Source organism: Babylonia areolata, chromosome 12 (genome assembly GCF_041734735.1).
Source record: "Babylonia areolata isolate BAREFJ2019XMU chromosome 12, ASM4173473v1, whole genome shotgun sequence".
NCBI classification, from domain to species: Eukaryota; Metazoa; Mollusca; class Gastropoda; order Neogastropoda; family Buccinidae; genus Babylonia; species Babylonia areolata.
The window spans coordinates 39357878-39369913 of NC_134887.1; the positions used below are offsets into that span (position 1 = coordinate 39357878).

At 37.7% G+C, this 12036-nt stretch overlaps 1 protein-coding gene across 1 annotated transcript in view; it reads right to left on the reverse strand.

Annotated features, from left to right (window-relative positions):
- LOC143287924 (serine/threonine-protein kinase unc-51-like) overlaps positions 1-9322 on the reverse strand; it is a 62904-nt gene extending 53582 nt beyond the window's left edge. Inside the window, exons 1-3 of the mRNA XM_076596167.1 lie at positions 8976-9322; positions 1791-1883; positions 866-916 (exon numbers count right to left, since the gene is read on the reverse strand). Of these exons, the coding sequence (XP_076452282.1) occupies positions 866-916; positions 1791-1883; positions 8976-9083 (252 nt within the window). The 5' untranslated portion in view covers positions 9084-9322. The remainder of the gene's footprint in view (positions 1-865; positions 917-1790; positions 1884-8975) is intronic.
- Positions 9323-12036: the final 2714 nt, after the last annotated feature.

Genomic DNA, 12036 nt, shown 5'->3' on the forward strand with positions numbered 1-12036 from the left:
GTGTGTGTGTGTGTGTGTGTGTGTGTGTGTGTGTGTGTGGTGTGAGCCTGTGTGTGTGTGTGTGTGTGTGTGTGTGTGTGTGTGTGTGTGTGTGTGTGTGAATTATACTTAACAATATTATTCTACTGTTGCTGGTGTACCAGCAATAGACCGTGACTGATACTACAGTGTGAAGATGAATAGAACTGTATCTATTTATCAGTGTGTGTGTGTGTGTGTGTGTGTGTGTGTGCGTGTGAGTGTGCACACTTGTGTCTGTGTGTGAGTGTGCCATAGGGTGTGTATGTTGTGGGTATGTGCTTGCAACCATAATTATTGTATGTGTTTGGGTGTGTTCATGAGTGTGGGTGTGTGATGAGAAGTTAAGACTTCCACTGTCACATGAACATGACAGTCATCTTAAAGTCTGTGAAAATGTGTAATAGATGTGTGTCATAAATAATGCATACCATGTACATATGCATGAGCGAGCATCATGTCTAAAATGTGCTTGTGTGTAGAATTTTGTGAAATGGATACATGTGGATGTGTTAGGGCTCAAACATGTCCATGCAGTATACACACACATTGTGAGCATACATGTATACATATATGTCTTTGAGGAATGTAAAAATTATGTATGTGTTTTCAATGAACGGATTGTAAGTTATTTACTCATTCTATAGTACACAAACAGCACTCCTATGTGTCCGTAAGAACTGTGCATGACCAGAGTGAGTGATCAATATTCTTAATATTCCTGCATGAGAATGATGGACATTCAATTAATCAAATACATCCGTCAGTAACTGAACTCATTTGATTAACAACACATGGCACACACTGATTTATATATAAATTTGTAATAAATTGTAACAATACTGACCTTAACATCCAGGAGTGCCACCACATTTTCATGTTGGTAGACGGATATTTCCTGCATGGGAAAAAGCAAACATTTCTAAACCTTGTAAACACCATTCAATAAATAAGGCAACAGAAATATTCAGGGGACCTTGATAAAACCAGAAACAGCCTCCACGCAGATCCACATCATAACAGAAGCATAATGTGCTCAATATTGTAGAGTCACCAAAATATTAATATTTTACAACCTCAGCATCAGGCATGAAACGCACATAGAAATCAGCAGAGTCGTATTCCTCAGATGCACATTACTTGAGCATCATTTTGCTTAATCTGTAACAAAATACCCAATCTGATATGTGCCCAAAAGGAAAAAAAACCCAAAAAACCCACAAGCACACAACCTTCATCAAATAAAATACATACGGTTCTCTTCTTAAATATCTAACAAAATCATAGTCATTTTTAATCACACAATTAATTTCCACCCGAAAGGAGAGCATGGGCATACATGTGTACAAACCTACACTCCTCAATGTTTAAATTCAACACATTCTGTTTTCTGCTCTTTTCTCTCTGGTGCACTGCTGACTGCATTCCTTCTGTCTATCCCATCCACCCAGTTTTGCTGCCTACTCCCGAGTCTGAGCTACTAGTTCTATGCCATTCCAGATGACTACACTACATACATGCAGATCCAATGAATACATTTTTTAAAAGTATCTAATATGAAGAGAGAGAGACAGAGAGAGAGAGAGAGAGAGAGACAGAGACAGAGAGAATATACATTAAACATGAAATAAAATTTTTATATAATATATACCACCAGCTAAAACTCCCTTTAACCCAATGTACACAGAAAGCTTGCACAAGTTACACTCATATAACACACACGCGCGCGCGCGCACACACACACACACACACACATGCTCACACCACCTTACCCGCAGCACTCTTATTTCCTTTGCCAGTAATTCCTTGGATTTGCTGAGTTCCTTCTTCGCAATGCATTTCACAGCAACTGGGATCGACGGAGTCTGTACCAACACACCAACGAGAAAAAAAAAGTGCCTGAATAGTAATTCATCAAACTTATCAGTGTTTGATTCTGAAGATGAATGCACTGTCACAATGGGAATTATACATGTATGCATATGTATAATTTCCTTTCAATGTAGCTCTAGACTTTTCATGCGACTATGCTGATTCAGTAATTGTATCCTCACATCAAATCAACAGGGCTGTCACCAGACTGTCAACATGCCAGTTTTGTCATCGCCGGTAATCCATTTCTCACCATGGATATTAATAACAAAGGGAGATTGTATCCTTCTGTGTCATGGGTCCAGTACTTCTTTTTTTTCTTTTTTTCTTTTTTAAATTATTTTTTAAAACTGAATTCATCTGGAGACTACGTGTAAATACTGTAGTGTAACATATTTTTAATTTAAGCACAACTAAAGCTGTTCATGTTTACAAACCAGCACACTTCACTAATTTATTCAATACATTTACAATGAAATAATACTGATAACAGTAAATTGAGTAATACAGTGCTCTGTCTTACCTCCTGATTAACATAAGCTGAAGACTATGACAAGCTTACATTGTAATTTATTAAAATAGGTTACCTCCCCCCCCCCCCCAAAAAAAAAGGTAAAAAAATTTCCTAAAACTGGAAGTACTTCACACACAAAAAAAGAGAAAGAAATAACAGTAAAAACCTAAAATGCAGCCCCTTGGAATAAACCTGACCCCCCCCCCCCTTCCCCCCCAAAAAAAAACCAAACAACCAACAACAAAAAAAAACCACTGTAAATTCTGTATGATATATCATACACCGTATGTCTCGAACAGCACTTCTTTAAAATGTCCTGAGAGCAGGAAATCCCAAGACATTAATTAACATTTCCTAGGGATGCATTTGCTGTTCAGTTTATCAACTGTGAGCATCACTGTGAAAAGCTCTCTTGGTCTGGGTTCTCTTTTTCTCATTATATGATTATTGCTATCCGCAAATAAAATAATACACTCTCAAAATTTCAAACCTTGTGCATGCGTGCATGTGTGTGCACATGTGTGCACGTGCACATGCGTGTTTGCGTGCTGGAAATGAATTCTTTATTAAAAAAGAAAAATAACAGAAAAAAATTAAACAAAATCTGTCACTCAAACTCAAAGGAAGTCATCTGAGTCTTATCTCATCTGAAGCAGCACCCAGGACAGAAGCCCTGTTTACAAGACTGAAATTCTATTAGTATTTAAAATATACCTATATATAGATTCACAATATCATCATTATCAAAACTGCCTTTATTTTCATCAATTTTCATGTGTACACATAAATGTGTGTATACATGCATGCACACATGAAATATGTTTGTATGTGTGCGTATACTTTGCTATACATCATTACATGTGTATATTGTACTGAAATAATAGTATAGTAGTACTTTTGATAAAGATTATAAAGAATAATTTGTGCATTGTCTTCTCACAGTTTGTGATGTTAACAACTCACTCAGTTTGGGCTTGACTGCATGCTTTGATGGATTGTGTAACATGCTCAGATACTGTGACATATTTTTTTACTGGAACTATTGTACTGTCAAGCACTTAGAGCAAAAACTACCTTCCTCAGTTCCTGATTAATTTTTATGCACATAAATGTGTTTTTATTATTATTATTTTATTATCATCATCATCATCATCATAATCATCATTATTATTATTATGATGATCATTTTTTGCTTGTTTGTTTGCTTGTTGATTTTCTTTGCCCTGAGGCCTGGATGAAAAAAAAGCATGTTCTTGCTTATTCCACTTTTTAAAGAAAATTCATTCATTCATTCATATGTAATATATGTATTATGCATGCATGCGCATATTTTTGCTATACATACATGTGTATTGTAGTACTTACTGATAATGCTATGGTAATTTATATCATGAATAATTTGTGCACGGTCTTCTCACAGTTTGTGATGTTGCTCACTAAGTTTGGCTTGACAGCATGCTTTGATGGATAGGGTAACATACTTTAACATATTCTTACTGGAACTATTGTATTGTAAAGCACTTAGAGCAAAAACTGCCTTCCTAATTAATTTGTATGCACACAAATGTGTGTGTACATGCATACATGTATACACGTATTATTGCATATAAATATATATGTGTGTGTGTGTGTGTGTGTGTGTGTGTGTGTGTGTGTGTGTGTGTGTGTGTGTTGTACTCATTTAACAATATTATGGTACTTAATATTGTTAAATGAGTACACGTAAAATGAAATCCACTTTCATAGGTACACAAATATGTAAGCATGCACTCAAGGCCTGACTAAGCGCGTTGGGTTATGCTGCTGGTCAGGCATCTGCTCAACAGATGTGGTGTAGCGTGTATGGATTTGTCCGAACGCAGTGACGCCTCCTTGAGAAAGTGAAACTGAAACTGAAACTATGGTACTTATTTAACAATACTATGGTACTTTTAACTTTAAATCATGAATAATTCATGCATTTTCTGATAGTTTGTGATGTTACTCATAAGCCGGACTTAACTGCATGCTTTGAGGGATGATGCAACATACAGTAACACATTCTCACAGGAACTATTGTACTGTTAAGTGCTTAGAGCAAAAGTTGTTTGATTTGTTGCTACAAAAATAAACTTATCATTATTATCATTATCATTATTAATATTATTACCATCATTATTATTATCATTTGCAAAAATGTCATCAATTTCTTTATCACAAGGTACTCAACATAGAACAGACTGGACTGCCTGATCTAACTGCACTATAGTTCCAGTGTAAAGTAGGGCTAGCACAATTTGGTGGTGTTTTTGCTGTTGTTGTTTTCAATATCTTCTTCCGAACAGGCACACAAACTTTCCTGCAATGACACACCCAAACTGTTTTCCTTCTCTTTCTTTCTGTAACTTACAGGTAACCTTCCAATAGATCTACTTGACTGTATGATTTCAGCTGAAGGCGGTCTGCTGTCTGTCTCATCAAGATTTCTTTGGGAGAAACTTGTGTGTGCTCGTGCTGTGTGTGTGTGCATGCATGTGCGCACGTGGGCATGTGTGTGTGTGTGTGTGTGTGTGTGTGTGTGTGTGTGTGTGTGTGTCTGTGTTTGTGTGTCTGTTTCTGTGTGCATGCACATTATGATATTTCATATATTTCATGTCTGCCACATCACATACTGGTTTTAGTCTCATACTGTAGCAGTTAGGTACTTCATGCCACTTATAATTTCTCAGACAAAACATTAGAATTTAGACAATAACTGAAAAAAGCATTCTCGGGTCTTGAGATAAACTGTATTTTCCAAACATTTCAATGAGTCATTCAGAAGCTGAAGTGAACATTCTCCCTACAACTAGTCACAACAGCAACGAAGCACAACACACACACATCAACCCCCCCCCCCCCTCCCACTGCCTTACCCTCCCACATACACATGTGTGTACTTTACAACACACCAGCACACGCACATACCACAACCCTCACACACACATTGCATCATTCACACTGGCAAAGCCAACCAAAGGCAATGTCAGTCAATGTTTATCCTTTGTGTTATTCTCCATCACACAGGCAGCCATGTCCACCAAAACAAAGTAAACCAGAGCGACCTTCACCCTATATATGATCCAGTTCAGTGGCGTTTGTGTGGCGTGGTTGGGGCCCATGATACCACTGTACAACTTTCTAATATAAGATATAACTGTTGTTGCCACACTGGTAACCGAAGACAGCCCTTGCTATTTTTAAACATGACGGTGGGGCCATGAGAAAAATGTGTGCTACACATAGGGTGTTAGCCTAACAGCGACGGCCTACGTTCCACAGTGTTACCCTCGAACTGTAACTCAGGCTAGACTCAAAACCAGTTGCTAACCGTTCTTTATCAGTTGAGCGTTCTCAGCTCATGTACATATTATATATAATACATATTCATGTACACATGCTGAGCCCTGGTTTAACTGCATGCAATAAATTCATTTCATGTCTTTGCAGTTTGCATCAGTGGTTCAGAATCATTTACTGTCCACTTAGAATGGAAATGCACAGATCCTGTTAGCATTACATGATAAGGGAGGTGCCCACACAGGTATATTATTCAATATGGTACCTGAAACATGTCTTGGCTGTACTTACCTGGACGCAGTGTATAATTTATAATACATTACACTGAAACCATGGTGAACACATTTTAAATTCAAAATGTTGTAATTGTGAGAGTAAAACATGCATCACTACCATACATGTTCTTTTTTGTTTTGTTCACCTTAAAGTTTAATCTCCTTCACTTGTGCCCATAATTTAATGATCTACCATAAAATTACATTCATTATGGATCATTGCATTGTGACCAGTCATACTCATAGAGAACAACTGTACTACTGGGACCAGAGTTCACACACACACACACCCTCACACACACACACTCACACACATATATATATGTATGTATGTGTATATATATATATATATATATATATATATATATATATATATATATATATATATATATCACTATGTTGTTTACTTTTGTTTGACTTTGTTTCTCCTTCCTCATCTAATCAGTGCCCTTACAACATAAAACCATAATTCCCCCAAAACAGTACAGATCCATACAGCCACACTCCTGTTGTTCTGCTGCAACAAGCAGCAAAGACCTTGCACTGATGCAGAGTCAATTCAGTAAGTGTCCAGGACTTTTAGCAGTGTCTGCTCTGATTCAGAATATTCATGTAGGACACTGTCTGCTATGCAGCAAATCCCCAACTGACATGATCGATGGTTTTGCAGTGGAGCCAGACTGATTGGGCAGTCCCTCAGGAATTAAGACCGCCAAGTATTATTTCCTTCCACAGAACCAATAACAACAGTTCCTGTGAACCCATTAGTACTGACGCCTGACAGTGACACCAAAGACTGACATGGGATCACTGGTCAGTCTGAGATCAAAGTGCAGTAAAACTTGAAGCTCAGATCAATGAATATGATTATAAACTTTTATGCAAGCAGGAGTGGATCCATGCATGGACCACAGTATTGGCGACAATCTTCATCATTACAACATTATTTATCATGATAACTACTGAGAATAAGATGACAGAGTTCCACTTCATGCTTCATAAAAAAGTAAATTCCTAACTTTTTTCCCTTAATGTATGGATGACAGCGTCACTTTTATCAGCAATTGTCTGACTCTGAGGTATATTTTTAAGATCTGTTGGCCAGACAAGATTAGAATTGAGGAACTGTGGCAAAGAAGGGGACAGGAACCAGAAGAGAAACAGATTCCGAGACAAAAGTGGGGATGGACTGGCCATACCTTGAGGAAATTGCCATCCAGCACTACACACCAGGCCCTGACCTGGAACCCCCAGGGGAGAAGGAAGAGGGGATGGCCAAAGAACAGCTGGAGGTGGGACAATGAAGCAGAGCTAAAGAGGCTGGGATCCAACTGGAGGGATACAGAAAGGACAGCCCAGAGCTGAGTTTGGTGGAGAAACGCCATTGATGGCCTATGCTCCACAGGGAGTGAAGGGCCTAAGTAAGCATGGATGACAGCGTCAACCAAGCCAAAGTGATACAGAGACTTATCTTCTTTTTTTGTTCTCTTTTTTTTTTCCAGAATAAGATCCAGACTGACTACAGGCACAAAGGTCATGGCTGGCACCTACTCCAAGTTAAGACAAGTTTGTAAATGCTGTGGGCTCAAGAGTGGGGGCCACACACATAGTCATCCATTTCATCAGTTTCAGGGATGTATCTTTCGGGTTGTTGCTCCTAAGTCCAGTGCAGATTTCTATATTTCTCAGGCCCAGTTGACATCAGAACATATTTCTATCAAACATTCAAAAGAAGCGAACCTTATCACCATAAAAATATTTTTTTAAAATATCCAAAATTCTGGTGCACAAGGGAAAAAATTACTTCAAGTCCCTTTTATTAATGGTTTGATTGAATACAAATTTTACAAATTACAGTTACAGTGATGTTCATTATTCAAGTCAACTTTTCTTTTGTCCCAAACTTCCACATCTATGTATAATGTTCGGGAGATCAGATGATGTTTCACACATGGTGAAACACACAGCAAATCAACAGACATTTTCAAAATAAATAAAGTCAGGTGTGCAAGTGTGTGTGTGTGTGTGTGTGTGTGTGTGTGTGTGTGTGTGTGTGTGTGTGTGTGCTTGTCTTTCCAACATACAGTGAAACATACATCAAATTAATCTATCTTATAAAAAGTCTGGTGTACAATGTATATGAATGTTTTGCATTGTAATATTGACAAATAAACATATGTGTGAGAGTGTGCTGAATAGTCTGTACATACATGTGTGTGTGCTTATCAGTTTTGCACTGTATAATATATATATATATATATATATATATATATATATATATATATCACTTTGTTTCATACACACACACACTCATTTGTGAGTGTCATTAATAATGTGTGTGATAGTGAGTGTGCATGTGTGTGTGTGTGTGTGTTTGTGTGTCTGTGGGAGAGTGAGAGAGTACAATGTGCATGCTTGTGTGTATGTGTGCATGCCTCATTGCCTGTTTATATGTGTACACCTGTGTACATGTTGGTTATGCATACACATGTATCTTCTACATGCTGTGTGCATTCATGTTTGTGAATGCACATGCATAAGACTCTGTGTGTGTGTGTGTGTGTGTGTGTGTGTGTGTGTTCATGTGTCTGTCTGTGTGTAAAAGAAGAGTGCAGGTGTGTTGCATAAGATACAGTGTGTGTGTGTGTGTGTGTGTGTGTGTGTGTGTGTGTGTGAGAGAGAGAGAGAGAGAGAGAGAGAGAGGCAGACAGTAAGAATGTATGCATCTCTGATTCTCTCTCTCTCTCTCTCTCTCTCGTGTGTGTGTGTGTGTGTGTGTGTGTGTGTGTGTGTGTGTGTGTGTGTGTGTGTGTGTGTGTGTGTGTGTGTGTGTGTGTGTGTGTGTGTGTGTAACAGAACAAGGTATGTTTTGTTGTTGTTGGGTTGTTGTTTTTTCAATTCAGTATGGAAAACCGAAAAGGAAAATGCAGAGAGAGAGAGAGAGAGAGAGAGAGAGAGAGAGATGCTGGCAGCATTACCTGCTTTTTAAATCCCTTGAACACAATAGCAAAAGCACCATGTCCAAGAATTTCTTTCTTGTCATAACAATAGTCTCCAATCGACTCCACTTTCCGACGAGATGCCATCCTTCAAATCCGAGGTATCACTGCCAGAAGAACAGACCTAATGAAGACTGTATGTCTACGGAAAAAAAGAAAGAAAATAAAAAGCTATAATGATCACGTTATCAGCCGAAGCGGTGTACAGAGTGACATTTCTATTTCATAAATACTCTCTCCTGCTATCACTGGAAACACACAATAAACCTGTTCACAAAAAAAATATCTCCCTGTCAACTGCTCGAACGGGACACACATGGATAAACCGCCAGCCTGTGTCCCACATGAAATCTCATTTCTGTAGGTTTCGGTGCCACCTGATTATGTTTAGGTTCGGCCTGTGAACGCTTTTAATTGTTCGATCAAAAAACGAGTTCTTCAAATCACCATTGAAAGTATAGTCGGCGAAGAATTACGAATAACTCTATCAATGGCAATCGATTTTTATCATAATTCAAACGTAAATATATCAACCATATCTGCATCAAAAATTAAATAACGCACAATTTCTTGAATATTAACATAATGCAAATTAATGTTGAACGCCGTCCGCACTGAGAAAATAGTCCCATAAGCGTGATGAAATCTCGCGAGATCTGCGAGATTTATTTCCATGAAGTTTTTGTGTTTGGAAGCTCACGAGTAAAGGACCACGTGGTACGAAGGTGAGACAACTGTTTAATTTTACAATAAATGAGGCAGTGATTTAGTACAATGAAACGTTACTGTATTTCCTCTTCCATTTTGTGTTGTAGCTCCCAACTGCATTTGTATTTCCAACACGTATGCTAAGCACATGGGCCACTTTCAGTTCGATCACAAATGGCGATACATTATGGATTCCCATTTGCATTGCGTTGACATCCATCCAAAGAAGTATAAAATAACAGGATCGGGAAGTGCATGCACGATGTATGTCACACCATTTATGATTCATTATTGGAAACATTCCGTAAACACCCATCCTTTGATATATCTGTAATTTAATTCGCGACATTTTTGGCAAATCTACCATCAAACTGAATTTGCGTCTTTGCTGAAACATTCACATTGATGACCTCACCGAATCGTTCGCAAACAGTTCGGCTGATTTGCAGACTTCCCGTTGTGGCTCTGTCCTTTCAGCGCTAACACAGTTTGGACTGTAAACGTAAGACAAATAGGTTGTTGCACAAGAATATGCGATCGTTCTTTTATGTCCAGGTTGTGCAAAAAAACAGACAAAGTAGAACTGTTGGTTGCCAAGAAGCTTACGCGGACATGTAACGTGTTCTGACAGATTAAAACACGAGCACATGTCCTCAGTGACACCGGTTTCTTGTCTTCCCTGGCGAAAGTATGCGCTTTGATCAGATTATAATGTTCCTCGTGTGTATAACAAACAAACTGATAGCCAACAAAGTGCTGTTGATCGAGATAAATGTGCCATGAATGTGATGACATCATTACATCTGACCAGCTCATTGAGTTGATTCGTCTTTGTTGGTTTTAGACCTTCCTGATCTTATAGATCTGCCTCAGAGTAAGGTTTGTCAGATTTTATGATTAAGACATTCAATAGATGCATCAGTGTTGTTGTTTTTCCATTCAGATCATCATATCTGGGTTGTAATTGTATAATAACTTATCCAACATGTATATCATGTTTGTATTAGAAATACTGAAATAGTGAGATAACCAGGAAGAAAATGGCTTACAAGAAATCTACTTTCACTTCAGTTTGACAGTTTCATATTCAGGGAAATTAATATGCGTACAAGAAAACTGTATGATTTTAAAAGATGAATATTCTTGGTTTCAACATTTGATTTAATCCTTTTATAGGGTGAGTGTGGAAAAAAATTGAAAGCCAAAACAGTTCAAACTGTGTGAAGTTATTTTGTACATTTTATTGAAAACTAACATTTTTACTTCTTTTGTTTTCACTGTAAAAGTCACAGAGATAAATGTTTCTGAAAGCCAGATAACTTCAAAAGACAAAAACAAAGCAAAACAAAACAAGAAAAGCCCTTTTATAAAAAATAAAATGATGAAAGGGTCAGACATATGTTATTAATTACTCTTCTTCTTCTGTGTTTGTGGGCTCAGACTCCCTCATTCACTAGATGTATGCACAAGTGGGCTTTTACATGTCAGACTGTTTTTACCTCAGCCTTGAAGACAGTCATTTTCAGGAGGGTGCATGCTGGGTATGTTCTTGTTTCCACAACCCACTGAACGCTGACATGGATTACGGGTTCTTTAACATGCATATTAATTATTTCATCTTCTGCATGTGTATACACAGTTCTGTACATCTGTTTACCTGGGACACTGGAAAAATCTTAAGCCTTTATGGTTTACCCACCAGGTGCTATGACCAGGATTTCAACCCAGGACCCTCAGATTGAAAGTCCAATACTTAAATGACCGGCTTTTGCACCTGTCCTTATCAGTGTTAAATACTGACATTAAAAATCAAATAATATACATGTTACATAATTTGGTTGCTGGGGATAGTCATATTTAAGCCTGCATTGTTAAATCAGGATGTTTGAAATTTTTAGAATGTCTAAGTTTTTTTGCAATTTTTTTTTATATTTTGTTTTGAATTTTGTCATTATAAGTCCGGAGTTTTTTTAGCACAAAAGATCTGCAAACAATAACTTTTTCTGCACCAAGATTGAGAGAAGCACACATTTGCAAACGTGTGCTTTGTGTTTCCCGTAAATTGTCAGACTTTCCAAGGGTCCTCATCAGTCATATAGGTCGTAATTGATGTGGAGATAATAATTTAATACAGGGAGTGCCACAAATTATATTTATTACAGTAATCATTTTGGAACCAAGGAATCACTATAGCAGTCTGGGATTATCTGAGACAGACATAAAGTGCATTTGATAAATCTAAATGTGTGAGTCACACACTTCTTTCTTTTTTTTAATGCATTACATACTATTACCAGATCTGTGCATTAATATACACCGACAACTGAACAAG